The sequence below is a fragment of the Notolabrus celidotus genome, chromosome 11, assembly GCF_009762535.1.
Source record: "Notolabrus celidotus isolate fNotCel1 chromosome 11, fNotCel1.pri, whole genome shotgun sequence".
Classification (NCBI taxonomy): Eukaryota; Metazoa; Chordata; class Actinopteri; order Labriformes; family Labridae; genus Notolabrus; species Notolabrus celidotus.
Genome location: NC_048282.1, coordinates 32,654,765 through 32,675,987, shown reverse-complemented (window position 1 = coordinate 32,675,987; position 21,223 = coordinate 32,654,765). Strand labels below are relative to the sequence as shown.

The 21,223-nt window shown below is 41.3% G+C and overlaps 1 protein-coding gene across 3 annotated transcripts in view; it reads right to left on the bottom strand.

Annotated features, from left to right (window-relative positions):
* Positions 1-21,223, bottom strand: part of plekhg5b (pleckstrin homology domain containing, family G (with RhoGef domain) member 5b) — a 104,305-nt gene that overhangs the window by 18,926 nt on the left and 64,156 nt on the right. For all 3 annotated transcript variants that reach the window (XM_034696229.1, XM_034696230.1, XM_034696231.1), the window contains 6 exons: positions 13,651-13,792; positions 12,203-12,302; positions 11,984-12,044; positions 11,552-11,643; positions 11,320-11,456; positions 8,493-8,659 (listed from right to left, as the gene is read on the bottom strand). In XM_034696229.1, the coding sequence (XP_034552120.1) occupies positions 8,493-8,659; positions 11,320-11,456; positions 11,552-11,643; positions 11,984-12,044; positions 12,203-12,302; positions 13,651-13,792 (699 nt within the window). The remainder of the gene's footprint in view (positions 1-8,492; positions 8,660-11,319; positions 11,457-11,551; positions 11,644-11,983; positions 12,045-12,202; positions 12,303-13,650; positions 13,793-21,223) is intronic.

The following is a 21,223-nucleotide window of genomic DNA, read 5'->3' as shown; positions in this document are numbered from 1 at the left end:
CAAAGTAAAAAGTATGTTTGTAAAGTCTCTAACAGATGTCAGGAATCCTCAAACATTCAGTTCAACAACTGAGGAGTGTATCTGAGAGGTCAAGATGAGAGATAATTGAGGAATAACTGCTTTAAAATGGATAAATTACAACATATATTATTCAAATAGTTGCAGATTAATTCCTGGTGTCCCCCTGAAATATGTGTACATTCATAATCTCTTTACTGATCCTGTCCTGTACATGCTATGGAAGTATTTTCTGCATCAAAATCTCATCCTTCTTTCCATAAACTGCAAAAATGATCACTTTTTTGTCAGTATCTGCTGTTTAAAACGAAAGGATATTGGTTCAGTGTGCTGTCAATCACCTAGCCTGACCATTACCCCCTTGCATCAGTTTTAGGCATTACACAATTACAATCAGAATTTATTTCAGTCTTTTCCTGGTAGTCTTGTTTGCCCTTGTGTGTCTTTAAGATGTATTAGTGTTGATTTGGATCTCTTTTAAACCAGTTTAAATCTCCTCACAGGAGCTTTAAGTCCTCCATGTCGTCAGGCAGTTCACACTCATCAAAAAGCCTTAAGTCCCGTACAGATACTTCTCACCCTATTAACAAACTATACCCTCTGCAGTATAATTCACCCTCTGTTTAATGAAGCAATGAATGGCAATGAAGTCCCCTCAGCCCTGCTGCTGATTCAACCATTGTCATTCAAAGTGCCTCTCTGTGTGATTGTCTCCTTTAAGAGAGGCCTGATAGTGAGAGGAGAGGTGGACACAGACTCCACAGTCCACACATCACCATCCAGAGACTCAGGGAGTAAAAAGTGTGACCCTGTCTGAGAGGAGGAAATAAATCCTGACAATAGCTTCTGCCATTGTCTTCCTCTTTGCTAAACACTGAGTGCATTGTATGAGTAAGATATGAATACAGTGTCAGGACACACTTGTGGAGAAATATGTGTCCCCTGTTTTGGTTTCGGTTAACCGACAGTAAAAAGGTGAAGGACTCTTTCCACTCCTCCTTCACCGCCGGATCAGCTGAGTTGTTTTCAGGCCTCAGGGATTTTTTGGGGCTTTCATCAGATGTGGTATTTCCCCAGCATTGACTCTTTGTCTATTATAAAACAAGACTATCTACCTGCTCTGTCGATTGCATAACAAAGTCTTTAAACCCTGAGGCCAAGCCGGGAGTCTGTGTCTTTCTGGAGGCCTGAAAGAAGGCGGAGCTGTTTATTTTCTTATTGATTTATCTGCTGATGACTTCTTTGAATAATCATGTCATGGTTTAGCCTCCAAACTTAGAGATTAATGTTTTAAAATACCATTTAAGTGGGTTTAATTATCTTGCTTTGAACGATTTGACATCTGAGTTTCAGTCAAAATGAAGCAATGAGACTTTTTTGACTGTTTTTTACTTTTCACAAAAGGTCAAACTTTGCAAAATTTAAATGTTGATTTAAACATGTCAATCAAAGAATTACTCCTGAATAACATAGGAAAAAAATCTACATTACACTCAATATTTAAATCAGCTGCAGACTGTCTCATGTCTGGAACTAATATTTATTGTCACTCTATCTTAATTTGTTGATTGTTTATTCTGTGTATGAAAGTCTGACAAAGTGGAAGATAACCATCCAGATTCTCCAAACCCGACGAGCATGTCTCATTTCTTGTTTAGTTTTTTTCCCTGGAGACTGAGTTTGACCTCTTTTGTCTCACTCCATGCGTTTTAGAAAGAAGTTCAGGATGTGCCAGAAATCTCTTCTTTACTGCGGTTCAAGAAACCCGAGGTTTTTAGTTTACAATCTAATAAAACAAAGAGGAGAAGAAAATGTTCTTCTCTGGGACAAGGGGGATGGAAAAGATGATCACCTTCAGGATTTCAGCATGACCATAACAGATCATTTATTTGTTCTTTTAAAAGTTTAAGTTTGTCAGAAAGGGTTGCATTTCAGCTCTGATGTGGACTTCAGCAGGATAGGTTGAATTAACAAAAGCAGACTTCTAAGTTTTGGATATTTTTCATTATTTCTGCAAAATGTTGTATCTATTATTAAATGACATTGTGGGTTATTTTGAATGAGATAACTCAGAATTGATAAAGTTGACATTTTATTGCTTTTGCAGGAGATGTCACCTGAGCGTGTTTTAATCAAGAGGTTTTTTTCAGGCAGTGTCACTGGCAGGATTTATAATATTTATAATATTATTTCACACTTTTACATATTTTATATTTTATAATTCTAATTCTTAATTGCTTTAATATTTTTTCTTTTATTTTTTGTATATTGTCCAATATTGTTTTATTTCCTTTTATTTGTCTTCTTCACATTTCTCTTTTATTGTCTTTTAGGTTGTTTCTTATTTCTAAAGCACTTTTAAATCCTGTTTTGAGAAATGCTAGATTAATAAAGATTATTATTATTATCATTTTTTTTATATATTTTTGTAATTGTTATAATTATTATTATTTAATCTAATCTAATTTAATTTAATTTAACTTTTATCTACCACTGATCAAATTAATGACTTTAAAGTGAGCTACTTTGGTTCCACTGCAGGTGTGTCTTTCCCTCTTGGACGTTTTTTTCCACCCTGTCTCCCCTAAAGTCCCGCCAACATCTGCTGCCTCTTTACTTATGTGAAAAATCAGAGCACCTGTATGATCGGTTAATACAGACATGAACTGTGAAAGATCAAAAGTCTTCAGAGATAAAAACTCACCTTTACTGCTGCTGCACATACTCATCTATAGAGTGATAAGCAATGAAGCCCTTTAATGTCGAGTGAGCACCGCAACATCAGAGGTAATAAATTGATTGGGCTTCATGTGTTTGCATAAGTTTTACAGTCTGACCCACATAAGTGCTGACACTTACAATCCTGGTTTTCCAAGGAGTTCATCCAGGGAGCACTGACACACATGCAGGATCCAATCAGAGAACATTGACCCCACGAGACGACTCAAACCATCAAACTACAAACTGTGATGTGATTCTGTTCGGTCTGTTCAGAACAACCTCTGGATGAAATAATGACGCTGGCACTGAGTCGATAATCCAAATATTTATAGAGCTTTTATGTATTTAACGTGATTTACAGACAGAGAGAGCGAGCTGAGGCGGTTGAGTTTGCCCGCCACATCAGTGTTGTATTCACGCTGCTATGGTGACTAATGGTGGTGTGTTACATAAAAGAGCTAACCGACGGAGCAGGGGATCAACGTACTGTATGTGCTGACTGGAAATCACAAGGTCCCAGTCAGGTTATCTTTATGACGACTGTAAAACTCTCAGTTTCACTTCTCTGGAAAAAAGGAAAGATGAGCGAGTGTCTGAGCTGTGTCTGAGCTGTGTCTGTGTGACCCACAATAACTGCTCTATTATGGTAGAAGCAACGCCAGTAGAGTTTTGTTTTGTCCCTCATGCATGAAGATTTGTTTTTAGTCAGGTCTGACGTTATGTTGAGCCCCGTATGGAGCAAAAACATCCTGAGCAGAGACCCTGGGGATGAACGACTGCAGCAGAGCAAACAGGTAGAATGAGTCACAGATGGAGGAGTCTGACTTTCAGGCTTTAGTTTCACTTAAAGGAATGATTTAGGCGTGATTGGTTGAAGTCAAACTGCCATGATTACTCAGATTTGATGCAGGTTGAAGGTGCAACTCTTCCCACACACATGTCTGATACTGTATTAGTCTTAAAGGGCGCTTTATTTGCAGATGCTGCATGAAGAGCGAGGCCCAGACGGATGGCGGTGCTTTATGGGAACTATCAGCAAGGTTGGAATGTTTCTTCGACCAATCAGTGCTGCGTTCCAGGCTCCCCGTTGTAACATAATCAATCTGGATCATCAAAGCTCTCTGCAGCGAATCACGGCGCTGCCAGAGTCCATAAAATCTAACATGCATGCAGTCATAAAGCAGAAACACTCTGCAGGACTCAGCTGTGGTTCCTCTGCAGCCTGGCACAAGCCGCTGCAATGCCAGGCTTGCAGAGTATCGGTCACTGTGCAAACATCTCCACGTCTCGGAGCAGAAAGCCCTCGATTCAATAAAAAGCAGGCACGCATGCGTTTTACAGCGGGTGCCAAAGCTGCTGCCATAGAAACTCAAAGGACCGCACTCCAGCGTCCGCACGTCCAAGTGGAGCTTTTTGTCCTCCAAACAAGCTTTCATAAAACACGGGCTGGCACCCAAAACGGATCACAAGCGCTCTGCTGCTGAGACTGTTAAAGACAAAAGTATCCACAGACTTCAGGGAGATTTGGCTCTGCGGCTCTCAGAGACTCTTTGTAGAGTCCAAGATCCAAATAATTCATGAGTCATTCTTACCAAACGGCTTCACAACCGCAGGAATGAGATGTTTAGGGCTGTAATGCAAGATTTCTTTGGTTTCCATTCTTCATATTTCTTGATATAATAATTCTTTATAGGCCAGGTCACTCTGGAGAAAGATCTGAATGAGGCTTTAACATGTTAAATAAGGATATTTCCTAACATTTGGTCAATGAATGATGAGAAAAATGTGACAAATGCTCTGGTCAACAAATTGGTGAGGCTGATTTTGATTGACCAAGACTGAAAAACCCAAATATATGTTGCTTTTATTTATAATTTCACAAACATACAAGCAAACACTGATACTTAAGAGGCTTGAATCAGTATTTTGTGCATACACAGCCAATCCAGACATGTATTAAAACCTGCAAAAATACTCCCTTTGAGCAATGACTTCTGACTCCTCAAGTTTTTACACCAAGAAGCTCAAATACCTTGTTAAAACTCATAAACATTCATCTACTGTATGTCTCCTCTGTTCTTTAAACATCATAATGCATGTAAAAAAATCTGTGCAGTGCATTGCAAAAGTTTTCCTTTGTTGTAAAGATTACGTTTTGTTGTCTTTCTTTTTTTAAAAGTTATATCATTTGGATATTTTTGCCTGTCTTTGATAGGACAGCTGAAGAGAAACAGGAAATGTGGGGAGTAGAGAGAGGGGGATGACATGCAGCAAACGGCCGAGGCCAAGAGTCAAACCAGCGACACGGTTAAACTGCTAGGCGCCATGTTGTTGTTTTTTCATGTCTTTATTGAGAAGAGAGGACAGCACAGAGGGTTTGAAAGAGGGAATAGAAAGTGGGTTTCGACATGCAGAAAACTGGCGAGGATGGGAGTCAAACTTGTGGTTGCAGCTTGGAGACTGTAGTCTCTAAACATCAGAGTGTGAGACTGAACTCTCGAGCAAAAGCAGCACCACTGGATACAAAACTGTACCCAGAAAGTCACTGCAATATTTTTGGTTCCTGTGCATTTCTATATTTTCATATTGCACTTGTTACTGGTGTGAGCTCTTGGTTCAAATGTCACAAAATCCTTCTTAAACACATATAAAGAAACTTGCTATCCTTACCTCCTGAGGGTGAAAACTTCTTTCTAATGCAAAATTCTGCACCCGCTTTCTACTTCAGAGCAAAGCCCAAATATTCCAGTATGTAAATCTGTGAAACACATTTTTAAGGAGTCAGGGCCTAAATAAATTATAACCCATCAAAATAACATTCTTTGGATGAACTTAAGCGTCAATTTACAGTCTGCTTAAAGCCCCAGGGAACCATCTTCTGTACCTCCACACAGCTGCACTCCAGTGAGCAGCAGATCCTGCAGCACAGACAGAAGCTCACTGCCAGACCTCCAACAGCTGCAACATGAAGCATTACCGCCCTCCTGAGGCCTGCGCTTCAACTGAACACGCCGCTGACATCACTCTTTCCAAACTCACAGCCAATAAAGCTGACAAGTCGTCACCTGCAGCGCGGCAGCTCTGAAACGATTTGGCCAAACTTCACAAATCAAATCACACACGGTGGTTTGACGGCAGGAACAAAAGAGGAGAACAATACAGCGCGGTAACAGTGGGGCTGATGCTGTATGACTAAAACTCTGCTTCCCTCAGCCGCCTCCTCTGTTTACGTCTCTGCCCGGTGACTAACTTCAATGACGTATCATCATCACAGATGGCAGTGAGAAGGCTGAGCCTCTACCTGTTTCCCTGCCTCAGGCTACGGTGACATCAGCATTAGTCTGTTTAGCAACGGTGCACGTACACACAATCGGGCTCACCTGCAAGAGGGTCTGAACGTGTCTAAAGGGGTCAATGACTTATTACAGGTGACCGTGCCTTTGAGCATGCGGCTCCAACTCTGTGGAACAATCTTCCACCACAAGTGTGCTGTGATAACTCCACCAAGACTTTTAAAAAGCACCTTAGGACACATTTGTGGCTTTTGACCATCTTTTGTAATTTGTTGTTATTTTGTCTGCTTTCATTATTGTCTTATTTATTGCACATTGTATTGTTGACATTAATTCTCTGTGAAGCACCTTGTGACTATGTCTGTGAAAGGTACTTACTTACTTACTTACTTACTTACTTACTTACTTACTTACTAAGCCTTGTTGAAACGAATTAAGATATTTTGGAAAACATCACTTTTTTCAGCGTTTTGTACTTATGTTCCCAAAAATGTAGTTTTAGGTCACTGAAATCAACAAGTTTTGGTGAATGTTGATGTCATCATCTCAGTGTGCACATGGCATTTATTGTTTATATCAACTGCACATGCATCAAGGCGGCAGGCTTTGTTTGCACTTGTCCAGAACTGTTAGATTTAAATGCATGTTGTTTACAAGCACACAAAGCTTTACTTCATCATCACACCACAGCGTCAAGGTGAATAAATATCATTTTTCTTCTCACTGAAGAAGACAGAACAGCTGTGATTGGTTGATCCACAACAAGGAAAAAATGCTCCAATGATATGATGTCATGCTTTATGATGACGGGCTGTAATGAATCTCTCTGTTGGATAAATAAGCCAGACTTTAAAGTAATATAAAGGTATGAAGTTTGAAGACACATGCTCACTTGTGCAGCAGCCTTATGCTGACAGTTCTAGCACACACTATCAATCAATCAATCAATCAATCAATCATCAATCATCAATCTTTATTTATTGTGCCAAATCACAACAAATGTTATCCCAAGACTCTTTCCAAACAGAGCAGGTCTAGACCGTACTCTATGTTCTATTATTAACAAAGACCCAACATCAAGACAGGATAGGATCCAGTCCCATCTTACAGACAGGACTCAGTCTGATCTCATCTTAATCCACCATGAGCAGAGCACTTTGCAGCATTTAGCAAGTTACAGTGGCAAGGACAAACTTCCTTTAACAGGCAGAGACCTCCAGCAGGACCAGACTCATGTTAGACACACATCTGCTGAGACCGTGTTGGAGAGAGGGATAGAGGGAGATGAATAGAAAGAGAGAGAGAGAGTGATGATAGTGATGAGACGAGTAGTAGTAGTACACCTGAGCAGGCGTCATAAAAAGGCATCACTGTTAATTTCAGTCCATTTCACGACCACATAAAAACTCCTCACAGGAGCTTTAAACATCTGTAAGTTGTGTTTGCTCTCATGTTGATATTGTGTTGTTTTGTAGATGTGATCATAAACATTATCAATGCATGATCCAATCTGAATCCTCTCTATGTATTCTGGGTGTTGTTTCCATAAGCCATGTGCAGGCTTCTACCATACATGCTATATCTTCTTTGCGTGCCATTTGTTATGTTTCCTTGAGTGAAAAACACCCCGAAATGAATACAATAAAATAGAATTATAAGCCTGACACTTAAAGCAACAGTAACCAAGCAGAGCTGGGCACCTTGGACTCTGTACTAGAAAATTTTTTCCCATTTAGTGGCATTTAAAAAAAAGAAAAGCTAAGATGAAAGCATGAGATAGTTGTCTAGCTCTAGTGCTGAGGAAACGTGTCTCAATGCTTAATCATCCTCAACAGCTAAACCTCCAGAACCACAGAGAGATGTTTTTTAACAGGGTACTCATGTGCCACAACATGAACCTGATGACTGTCTGCCTTATTTCCACGCCTGTGTTTGGCAGCCAAGTGGATCAGGATCCTGCAGACCTCAGTCGACCTCTCTGCATCTTTCAACAGCGACATAAAACACACTTCCTGTGGCTGCAGGAAGTGCTGAAGTGGCACAAAGTGTTCCTGAGTGAACTCATCATTATATGAGATTCAGGGGATCAGTCAGCGGGCGAAGAGCAGGCTGGCATGCACGCACATGACTGTGAGCACAAAGTACACACACACAGATACACACACACACACAGCTAGCTGGAGACTGAAAGGGAAATCCAAAAATACATTCCCAGAGCTGCGCGCAGGACGGACAGAGGTGATGCAAAACAATGAGCTCATGATGGGATTATCAAGATACCTCACTTGCACAAGGCATCATGGGAGAAAAGGAAGAGGAGGTGAGGTTATGGAAAAGAAAGAAGGTGTGTCAAAGCGAGTCACTGGGTGTGTCTGTTTCTGTGTGTGGTTTACAGGGGTTCTGTTTTGATGTGATGAGTTAAAGAGTCATGTGAAGTGTAATAACTGTGAAGTCACTCACCAGCAGATCGATGTTTTCTTTGCGTCCCAGAGAACCGTGTTCCACCTTCTCGGTGCCGGGGGTGAGGATGTAAGGGCTCTGACCCGCAGAGGGCTTCATGTTAGGCAGACTGAGAGACCGCATGTCCTTCACGCCTTGCTCCACCTTCAGCTCATCGCCTGCCCGCGCTGGAAGATAAAAACAAGAGGTTTGAGTCGTCTGGAGGAGGGATTGCAACGGCTTAACGACATTATATCTGCCGATGCAACATGTCACATTGAAGATGTTTTCTTTCTACATGCATTTATATTTCATATTGGTTTGGAGTGATTTAGAACAAAGCACCACACCCCATGAATCAAGATCATATCATGTCTTTAGGTTGAATCACTCTACAGGCTCCAGCAAACATAATAATGGGGATAAAACTGAGTAAAGCAGACAAACTAGGACTCAAACAGACAAAAACAATGTAAGCATTTATTCCAGAGATGCATTTCCAGCCTTCTTGCAAATACAAGTCTAATATTTACTCCCTTTTAACTCTAAAGGCTGATATCTGGCCTTTTAAGTGCTTCAATACACCTCAACGTTTGTTAGCTAGCAGCTTACTTTGTCTGCTGCCACTCATGCAATTATTTTCTGGAGCTATTAAGGGAAACTGTAGTCTGTTGCACATGAAAACAACAACTTAGAGCTGCAAAACTAGACTAAAACCTTCAATCTGGCAGCTGGAAATCAAAATAAATGAGCTGAAAGATGCCAAATTGCTCCGTAAGGAAATGAAGAATAGGTTGATATGTCTCTAAGGTTTTATCACCATGACCTCTAGTCACTTTGAGGTTTGTGATCTCTTGTTCTCACATACAAAAAATACTACTGATGCTTTAAAATTTGATAACACAGAGAAAAGTGTTCCTCTTTTTCTTCCAGCCACGTAAATAAACAGCGGAGGACTCGAGGCCCTCGACCTCTCCGCTTCAGACTGTGTGTAACTCCAGACTGCGGTCAGGAGGTGCGAGTTAACAGGCTGACACTTTCAAAAGAATAGCAATTAGTCATGGCACAGGATCTCTTTTATGGACGGCCTGAATGGCCCTTTGATCCAGAAACATAACCGCAGCCATCGCAGAGACGAGGCAGCAGCCCTCTTTCCACTGAGGCATTATGGGAGAGAAACCTGGCAGAGTCATCAGGCTGCTTCTGACGTGTTATTAAGAGTCATGGGAATCTTAATAACATGTAGAACATTCTCACTCTTAGGTTTGATCACTTTTAAAGCAGGGCTACTCCTTTTTCCCCCTCCTGCTAGAGAGAAAGGCGTGGGAGGAAACACGTCGTGTGTCCTGCTCAGTCAGATAAGAACAGAGTGACGTCGAATCACAGATCTATATCAAGGCTACAGTCAACTCTCTATGAACAGACTGATCAACGCTCTCCATCACTGCTGATGTCACTTCATTTACAAGTTTAGGATTATTAATTTATTAATGATATAGTAATAACTTTATTTATAGAGCACCTTTAAAAACAAATGTTTACAAAGTGCTCTGACAAACAAAGCATGGCAGGATTCGGGTGACAAAATAAACCTTTAACAGAGAGGAGTGTAGAAATTAATTCTAACAATGAAAAAACAAAATACAACGCAAAAGATTTAAAAGAATAAACGCAATTTAAATTGAATAAATATTTGAGACAGTAGACCAATAAATCATTGTTAAGAGGTTTTCAAAAATATGTAAATAAATAAATAACAATAAATAAAGAAATAAAGAAAAATAAGTAAATAAGAAATGAATTAAATAAATAAATAAATAAAAAAAATAATAAGACAGTGGACCAAATATATAATTGTTCAGAGGTTTTAAAATTAAAATAAATAAATAAATGAAAATGAATAAAAAAACAATCAATAAATGAATAGATACAAATAAATAAAGGACAATAAAAATATTTTAGGAAGGAAACGATATCACATCAGAGAAAATATAAAATTGGAAAAGGACAGATTTTTTAAATAAATTAAAAAAATAAATGATAAAATTACAAATTATAAAATTTAATTAAATACAATTAATTAGTTAGATTAAAAAATATAAATAAATAAATCAGAATAAAAAGTTAAAAGCAAGTCTGTGAAAGTGGGTCTTAAGAAGAGATTTAAAAGATGTCACTGACTCTGTGAGCCTTATCTAGTGTAGTCACCTTGTGTTGCATATTTTAGCTTCGCCACACTTTTTGAAGACTGAACATGTAAATAAAAGCAGCTGAAGTTCATCTGATTTGCATAAAGTGGAGGTTAATACAGCCTGATGCTGAGCTGTGGAGAATAATCAAGTGCCAAAACAAAGTGTTCTCTGTTGCTGCAGTGGGAAGATTGGATGAAAAAAGGATGCTTTGGGAAGAGTGAGAGTGATTAGCAGAGAATATACTCTGCAAAAGAAGGATTGATGGATTAAATTCAAAATATTCTACATATTGAGTTTTTTCTGACTGCTGAAAGTATCTAGCTCAAGACAAGACCTGCTGGAGATTAAAAAACAAACATATGGAAGCAGCAGCTCACTCAGAGATCTTACAGCTGTCACTGACGAGCTTATTGTGTTACTTTAAAGTGTAGATCTGTGCCCAGTCTGCAGCAACTCTTGCAGTTGTTTGCATGAGTTAAGAAAGGAAACCCTTCAGCATCTCAGTTCATACGTATGTTATTATTTAATGCCTCCAGAGGAACATATACAGTGTTTTGTATGTGTCCCTGAGTGACTCAGGCGGAGGATAGGTTATAATTGCTAGGTGGGGCTCCGCCTGTGCTGAAATGTGTTTATGACACTCCAGATGTTCTTACCTTTGACTTTGAGGTAGTGTCCTCCGAAACGGTACGCCTCGAAGTTCAGGGACAGCGGCGTGTTAGACTGATCCAGGAATAAGTCAACCCGGGACAGCTCAATGCCGTTCCTCTCAAATACTGGACCCAGCACCTCTCTGGTAGCATCACAGATGAGACATAATGTTAGCTCTGCTTCAAATCCGACTCTTCTGATTCATTTTTACGCAGCTTCTCCGTTTCTCTCTCTTACCTCAGGGTTTTCTTTTTCATCGCAGGTACTATTTCTGTGTTTATGTCCACGTTGAGATCAAACTTGAGGCTGAAGCACTCCTTGCTGGGGTCCTGCAGGGGGGGAACAGACACTCTGTTAGTTTACACAGGTGGAGCAGCTCGTGCTGTATGTGAGCTCTCAGAGGGTCCACAGGGGGGCTCCTGCTCTGCACGGCCAGACAAAGAGCAGCCAGAGAGCTCTCATTATGTGCCGCAGAGAAGAAAAGGCTGCTGCTCTCTGATTACGTAACCACCTTCTTATATGGTGCATGTTTGTGAAAAGCATGTGTCTTTATGGGACTGCAGAGAAACTGTAGACTCTTTCCAGGAACAGAAATGAGACTGACACACGCGTCATAGGGAGACTTTTCTTCTGTTGCACAATGCAGCTCATGTGTGTGTGATTACTTACATCAGTGTGCCGCCTCCGTGGCTTCTTCTTCACTAGCTTCATCCCCCCTGTTTTACGCTCCCTGCAAAACAGTAACACACAAACAGAATCACATCACTCATACTACAAAAAAAACCACCCTACATTCAAATAAACTTCTGCTTAATGTGACCATAGAGATTTTTTCATGGTAATTAGTCATCCTCAACAAGAGGGTGACGTCACAGAGGGGTTACTCACCCGCGGTCGTTGCTCCCCTCATCCTCTTCCTCCAGGTCAGAGGGGGGGCTGGTGCGAGGGGGACAGGAGCGTGTGGACACGTTCCGAGCCAGGATGGAGGCTAAGGGTCAAGAAAACATAGCGGTCATACTTTCTGCTGGATCACAGCTGAGGGAACTTTTGATTCAGTTCTGAACGGTTGTGACAGAAGATAGTTGCACTTTAATTTTTGGAGGTTTGAGATTTCTACATGCACCACATTCAAAGGAGGAAGACTGGATTTAGATTGTTGTGTACACAAAGCATGAAAAGAAATTATCAGTACCATCTCTTCTTGGATTCAATGTCTTTCCTGATGCTTATCTTTGTCATCGAATACAAACAAACGTTCATAACCTCTATAAAAAAATAGGAAAAATACTCTGTGTAACTCCAGGACTTGCTCTAGACTTGCTACAACTGCAACAAGTGTTCTGTAGAGTAATGTATAAAGTAGGTGCTACAAGCTCAGCTCACCCTTTATATGTTTAATTTTGCTGATTTGTCAAAAGAAGCAGAAGATACAAGCGGGAAGAGGAAGCTTAATTGTAGCCTGGAGGCCGCAGTGTCAGACTTGGGAAACCTGCTCTGGATTGTTTCATCACCGACACAGAAGAGAGTCGTTCCAATAAAAACTCTTCACAGTGAGGTCTGTGGATCATCCAGAGGAACCAGATTTTTTGAGTCTCTGAGCACCAGAAAAATAAATCAAATTTACCTCCACTGATTTAGGATAAGGTCAGAAATCTCACAGATTATCACCACTTTGTTTCAGACTGTTGAAGTATAATTTGTAGTGCAGTTCATGTCATTTGAGGGGACTTCATCACTTCAAAATTTAAGAAAATCAGAGCTCTGTCAACCAGATTGAGAATGCAAATTACTTCTTTATTTATAGGTCGTCATCCTACCTTCATACGTCCAAAAGTGACAGAAAAAAAGCTGCAAAAATGGCCATGCAAATGTTAGAATTCAACTCATGAAGTAACAACTCTAAAGCTGTAAAAGTTCTTCATTTGGTCTAAAAAAACATCCAATTAATTCCTCTAGAAAACCTCTACTTCAGCTTTTTTAATTAATTGAATGGAGTGTAAATCTCACACGCTACTGATGCAGCAATTAGGTCATGAATACACAGTGTTGGGTCAGATAAATGAGGTTAAAAGAGAGAAGTCAGTATAATAATGAGGCTTAAAGTTGGTGAGAAATGAAAAATGAATAATTATTATTACAAAACACAACATTCTTACAGTCAAGTTTGTATAAAATTCCCAGGATGAAGAGTAGAAAAGATGTTCCATTACATTTTTCCACATTTAGACACTTAGTCCTGCCTGTCCCTGATATTTATTTACACAGTGAGATCCTCTGATGAGGTAATGCGTATGACATCACGGTAAGAGCAGGAAAAAGCTCAGATGAATACTGACCTTGAGGTTGTAAGTCAAATCGGGGGTGCCGGTCAAAGTGCATGTTGTCTGTGTTCTCTGAATGGCTGCGGGAGTCACATGACTCACACAGGTGAAGGGGGCTTTTGCTATTCAGGTCCTGGCAGTCTGGGTGGTGGCAAACCTAAAAGAGGAAACAGGGAGACGAAGAGAAAGAGAGAGGGACGGGGATGGGAGGAGGACAAAGGAGAAGGAACATTAGATCATAAGACTGCTGGGTACAAAGAGTCAGACCTGATCCTGTTTATTCGTACATCATGTCATGTTCTGATACACAGACTTGGATTTAGAGAACTGAGAGCCCTTCTGTATCAGTGTCATGAAAACCTGTATATATGATGATGTTATTTCACAGCTGTAGGCTTTACGACAGACCCTGTTTGTATGTGACCGGGTTTATATCCTTACTGTATGATCATACTTATTACACACAACAAATGTTAACCATAAAACAAGCAGTGCAAAAAGAAACAAACTTACGTTCACAGCAATATCGCTGCAGTCTCTCTTCACATACTATGTGCCAGCATTTATTATATCTTTTATTTTCTATTATTATCATTTTACATAAATATTATTTTGTTTTTTATTGCTGTATTGGTTATTTTATTTTATTTTGTTTTTCATTATTTAATTTAATTTTAATCATTATTTTTTTACTATTTCAATTTAATTTAATTTATATTATTTTATTGATTTTTGATCATTATTTTTTACTATTCTTATTTTATTTTCATTATGTTATTTCATTTTTGATCATTATTTTTTGAGCATTTTTATTGTATTTTATTTTTTAGTATTTTTTCATTTTCTAATTATTTTTAATTTTTTGTTTACCAGCATTTCTAAGATGAAAGTGCCTCTTTATAGTTTTTAAACAAGTTTGAATTATCCCAACTTACCAACTAACTACTAACAGCCTTAAAATGCACATTTGACAATGTTACTATTATAATTGCTCTAAAAATAGCCGTTGCTGTTGTTCAGTCTTAACATTTTGTTGCTGTTAAGGATCATTTTCTGTAAAAGCAAAAAAAAAGTCTAAATAGTTGGTGTAAACTCAATTTCTGTGGATAATTGCAACAATAGATGGACCACTGATTACCTTTTTCATATTCTAGGCAATGTTGGAGGTGTTTTTTATGCAGGTATCAGTGCAGGGACAACTGTGCATGAAGTCCCTGTATTATAAATACAGAAACATTTTAAAGGCAAGACCAGAGTTAAAAGAGTCCCACACATTTAAAATCCTCGTCTCTCTGCCCCACCATTGTTTCTGCCACCGTTAAATGACCACAGAGTCTGCCACGAGCATTCCTGAGGTTTGAGACTCCCACCTCTCGCCATCTGTCTCCCCTCAGTGGGACATCTAATTGACTTAAAGTTAGTTTTTCACCTCGTGTGCTGACCTGAGACCAGCCCGACGTTACATAATCCAAATTCCTACCAAAGGAAATGAGGCAATGAAACGGACTACAGGTCAGGAACTGGGACACGTCCAGACCGCGGAGCTCTGCAGCCGAGGCGACAGGCGGCAGAAGGCTGCAGGATTACAACCCAGACAGATCCGACCCCCACCTCACCCACCCTCTTTCCCTCACCTCGCCTCACACCATGGGGCCCCGGGTGGCACCAGGGTGCTCTTCCACTGGTCCTCACCCCTCTGTCGGCTCAGGAAGCGAGGATGTATGGAGAGATACAATGGAGGTCCCGCTAATGTACTTCCTGTCATTGTTTCCATGTGCTCAGGAGGAGCAGTGTGTCTGTGCGTGTGTGTAAATAAATATGTGTGCACAACAGGGAATGGAGAGCAAGCGAGGGAATGCAGCTCTCATGTAAACACAACAACTACAGATATGCAAAGAGTAGACGCCATCCCCTGAGACAGACACTGTTATACAAGCTTCATTTAAGTAACCATACTGATGCAACACACAGACTGCTGCATGTTTGAGCTTAAATTAGAGTTTAAGTGCAACAAAGTTTCTCAGATTTCATGCATAATGTCTCTTTCTTTGGTACTCTACCGTCACATTCTGCAGACTGGAGCAGGAGTCTCTCTCACTCCTGCAGCTCGGCTCCGTTTCCATGCCAGCAGGCACCCAGGACCCCAATAAACATCCAACTTGCCCCCTTGTTGGGTTGCTAACTTACTGCTAAGTGCCACACACTGACGGTCCGCCTTATTAATCCACTCCTCTCAATGTCTAGTCAGCTATAATCACGGATTTCAAAGAGCAGATCGCGGGGTTGGAAGAGGACAGAAGGAGGGAGGAAAGGTGGGAAGGGGGGAAGGGATAAGGTTAAGGAAGGGTGAGGAGTCCCAGTAAAGATATAAACCCAAGACAGGAAGGAGAAAAAAAAGGTCCATCCAGAAGCTTTTCAGAAGTACAAAGCCCCCCTAATCTTGGAGCCTAATTGGAGCCTGCGCTCTGTCAAAGCCATCTGACGGTCCTGCCGAGATTAAACAGCCCCGCTCTGAGCTCCACGAGCCCTGGGTCTTCTCCTCTTTTTCCTCTCTCTGCCTTTCTTCTCTGTCCTCTGCCACCACCGGCACCGGCTCCTCCCTTCCGCTCATACACCCAGGATCAGTGTACCCAGGCTGAGCCCCCGACCAAGGACCGGAGGGGAGGTTTTAAATAGAAAGAGACTGAGAGGCAGGAGTCAGTGAGGCTCAGGGAACGGCCTTGTTGACTGTGGAGGACACGACATGCTCTGCTGCAGTAAACACAACTCAACTTAAGGATATTAATCTGATATTAAAATAACTTTCTATATGTTAAAACTATGATTAACCCACCAAGGTAAAATCATGGAAAAAGGTCCCTACAATAAAGTGTGAAATGACAGGGAATTAAAGGACCATTCCTGTGAAAGAACTACAGGCAAGTCAATTTAAATTTCACACTAAGTTGTTGTTAACTTTAAACTAATAGTTCTGTATAAAAACTGAATGATAGGACTTATGAAACCTGACAGATTTCCCTTGTAGTAATGGAGCCACTGAGAGGAACCATTATGCTTTGAATGGTTCCTCTCAGTGGCTCCATCCTCTATGTGAGTGTTTTAGAGCCTTTCAGCTCATTGTTTTGGATTTATAGACATTTCACTGGTCCAATCAATGCCACTGCTTTCAGACTGTAGGGGTGCTAGTTCAGCTTAGCGGTTCAATTGCACCCCCATGTACACAGAATAGTCCATAAAGCATTCAGTTCTACATGTCATCCCCCGCTCTCTCCTCCCAGTTTTCTACTCTACCCTCCATCCTATCCTCTTAATAAAGGCACAAAAAAAGTCCCTAAAGTCATCTTACAAAAGAAGACATGACTGTGTGCTGTGTCCAATAGCAGACAGCAGGCTTTGACTGAAGTGATGTGGCTTCCATTGATCAGGTGGAGACATACAAGGCTTCCATTAATGCCAGTACATGTGTGTAAACTGGCAGCTGTTTGTTAACAAGCTCACCGTGTCAACATTCAAGTAGAGTAATGTCATTTGATCAGTTTGAAGACATCATTTGAGGATACAGGCCTAGCATACATACACTGGTGTTGATGCTTATGTTTTGGGATATAGGCTGGAGATTCAGAGCCAATTCTCATTGCATTTGGAATCTTAATGTCTGTTTATCAAATAATCTATGAGGTTTGATGTCTTTGAGTTGTTGCTGGTAGTCCTTCATCTTTAAATGTCACTGAACATATCTTACAACATGCATGCTCTTAATCTCTCAGAGATGCTGTAATACTCCTTCACTGCAGACATTTTCTCACCAGGAAAACAAATCAGAGCTTGTCCAACAGCTGACTCCTTCTGACCAACTAAAACATTCCTCTCTGAATCAGCCTCATTAAATTGATGCAACACATCAAATAAACATCAAAACTGACATTGGTGCATTGCAGGATATTTGCAGATAGGCTGATGTCAGTCAACAGGTCAAATATCCCTGCATCTCTAAAATATGTGCTCATAAGAAAACATTTCATGCAGATAAAAATGCTTGGGTTACTTTAGGAATGATGCTTTTACATAGTTTGTCAAGTAGATTGTGCTTAGACTCCATAGTCTATGCAACTTTCAGCACTGTCTGCAGCACATGTAGCAGAACATCACAGCTGAGCCGAGGGTGGGTTTGCACCAGGAGTAGACATCTGTAATCTGTGACTGTTTAGGCTTTAAGATGCAAAACATCCAAACCCTGCTTGCTGCACTGTAAAGGCCAAAATGAGTTCATCTTAGCCGTGTTTTAAGGGTCTTAAATATCCCTACATACACGGAACAAAAGGACCCTTTAAAATGTTTTCAGGTGATAAAAGATGTTGAGAAATCTGGACCGAGGAGGATCATGGGAACACTGCAAACCTACGTTATTATTTCTCAACCGTTGCATCAATGACGTTTGAGAAGTTTCCTTGGAATGAAGAGTCTCACCTCTGTCACAGACCTCAACCTCCAGTCTGACGACCACACCGCAGAGAGCAAACAAGTCACAGAAATCTGTTACACCATCACCCGCTTCTGCTTCTCTGAAGTCCCCGCCAATAAATGCTCTCACATTTTTGGTGCAGCAGAGTCAAATGTCTCATCGCACAGAGGTGCTATGTTCTCCAGGAGGTGTGCAGACAGACGGACGGCCGGTTTGGAGAAACCCAAGAAAAATCGGATGCCATATTTAGACAATAGCTCGGATAGGTAGGGCGTTCACATTCCTGCTGCGAGTGAAGCAGCTGAAAATATCTGACGCTTCGGCCAAGACAAACGGGTGCATGATGGGATAAAGAGAAGAGATGGAGCAAAGAGCATCAAAAGGAAAAACCTATGAAAGCTTTTAATCTTACATTCTTGACAAATACCTGAAGAAATACAGCTAAAATAACCGCTGTAAGCTCAGGATATGTGCAACAGGGATTTTTGCAATTTCCAACATTCCTATCAGAGAGAGGGATGATTGATACTTGGATAAGAGGACGACCTGACTTTCTTTATCCTAGATCTGGATCAGTTTCCCCAACACAATACAGACTAGGGAGAGAGGAGGGAGAGAGGGACCGTGCCGGACAGCTGACAGGACGCCGTGCGTGCCTCGGACTGTGAGCGTCTGAATGTGTGCGAGACAACATGTGTCATGTGAGCGTGTGTCGCGTGTGTTCCCCCCTCTGCATGCCTGCTCTCAGATCTGCCCCGGATTAGTGGCGAGGTTCGGGGGGGTATAGCATGAGTGACTATACATGAAACACACAAACACCCACAATCTCCCTGACAGCTGAGAACACACTCCAGCAGCCCCACAGCGGCCCTCGTCCTGGGCTTAGCACATCCAGCGCCACGTGGCACCTGCTCATGCAACCCTTGTTTCCACACATCCTGCAAACACGCCAACACTCCCACACTCACACGCACACACATGGGGTTCTACGAACACAGGCATGCCCGCTGCAAGGCTGTGTCATCGATGAGCAGCGCAGCTCGTCTCACAGCTGTAATAAAGCCGCTCTTGTTTGGAAGAAGATGACTGGAGTCCTCTGAGGTGAATCAGGATTATTACCTTATCGCTTAATCCTCCAAACACTGGCACGCTACATGCGAAGACGCTCCAACACCCTTTACAACACTTACTGCAGCCTCCGGTTAACACAAGTTAAGAGCTTGATCTCCTTTGGTGCAAACAGACAGCTTTGCAAAGCACAGCTGATGCTAAAGACATTAAAGCTTGGAACGGCCGTAATGACGTTAGACTCCGATGTCTTCAACATGATTTATAATTAAGGATAGAGCTTGTGGCTTTGGAGTAACAGGCTTGCAGTTAAGTTTGGCAGAAGTGTCCTCACCACCATCACAACTCTGGCTCCCGAGGACAGTTTTAAATCAGCTCCGACGGGTTGCCACATCCTCGCAGTCTGGAAAATTGGTGGGTAATCAGTCTTTGTCGGCGTGGGGAATTATATGACGCACTGAGGGAAAGGCTGACGATAAATTCAAAATCCAGATTACAGATCTGACTTTATGTGATACAAGGCCCATCCATCATAACGAGCGGGGAGACGATCTGCTCTGTGATGATCTTTGCACTGACAAGGATAAACTGATAACTTTCATGGATTTCAAAAAGCCAAACCTCTGCTGGCACGGACCTCCTGTCTGTTTATTACCCCCCCCCCCCCCCCCCCCCCTCCTTCAGTCCCCCCCCCCCCCCCCCCCCCGGTTACAGCTTGTCCTGCCAGAGCACACCTAGCACTTAGGCAACTGCATGCATCATCGCGTGCACATGTGTGTGTTTGTTAGTGTGTTTGCATCAGGTCTGAGGAGGAAGGGGAAGAGTGTAGGATGAAGCGTCTATCGGCCAAGTGCCAGGAGGAAGTGTCGAGTTAAAAGATTGTGAGAGCAGATTTAAAAACCTAAAGGTAGATTGAGTTACTTCATTTCTAAGTAACTACCACTCAAAGATTCAGATCTGATCTGTGTGGCTTCTTGTTGGCAGCAGAAACAACAGGAAGTCTTGACATCCTGGAATAAGAGCTCCATCTCTCTGACTTTCACACCTCATCATGACTTTCTCGCCTCATCTCCTGCGTCCTGCAAAACTGTTCAGTCCAGAAGCTTAAAACATTCATTTAATATGAGTCCTCCTCAATCCTGGTGAGATGCACACAGACAAATAATTTCTGCAGGGGAAGAGGCACCACTCTGTTTGTTTTACTGAACTGCAAAAACATACAGTTCACTCGGGGTCAATGGTTTTGCAGAGCGATGTTTTTCTGCCCCTCTCTTCCCTTTCTCCTCAAAAAGCTCCCAAAGGTGAGATTCAAGCTTCAGTCAAAGTGTTTCCAAATGATGTTTTGGAGTTTTACAGAGACCCTGAAACTTTTTTTTCCCCTTTACATGATACTGTTGAAGGTCACTGAACATTTCTAATGGCCGTACGGTTTGTTTGTTTGCCCCCTCTTGAAGCTACGTGGAGGGACTTTGGAATCAAAAACACAGAGTTACAGTAGGAGAACCAGAGAGAAGAAACATGGAGTTCATTACATTCATCCCTGACTCTTCTTATTGTAAACACTCCTTAATAACCTTAGTATTTATCTGCCACTACAAACATTTGATTGTCTTTATATTACAACTAACAGAGGTTTGTTTCATCCTGGGGTTTTACAAGAGAATAATTTTGAAGAATGAGAGCTTAGGTGAGTTTTGAAGGTGTGCTTAGTTTAACCGGCCTGTTTCTGTGAGAGCAGCACAAGACCGCCTCTCTTAGTGCACAAGACTACCCCTAGAGAAGAAACCAGCTCACTAAAATGACTTTATCAAGGCGGAAAAAGATGAATTTTACCACTCACATGAAAAACTTTAAAGCTCCAGTGAGTAACTTTTGCTCTGTTGATTTTGGCGCCCCCTGTTGTCAAAGCAGTACCTTGTATCTCTGCTGGTTTTGTCCTGCATGTGTAGGTACTTCTTAGTTTTAGTCGAATGTATCACTTATTGAGAATCTTTGCTGTTGAATGTGTAAAAACCAAGCAGCAACCTCCGGCCTTGATAATTGAAACCAATGTGGAAG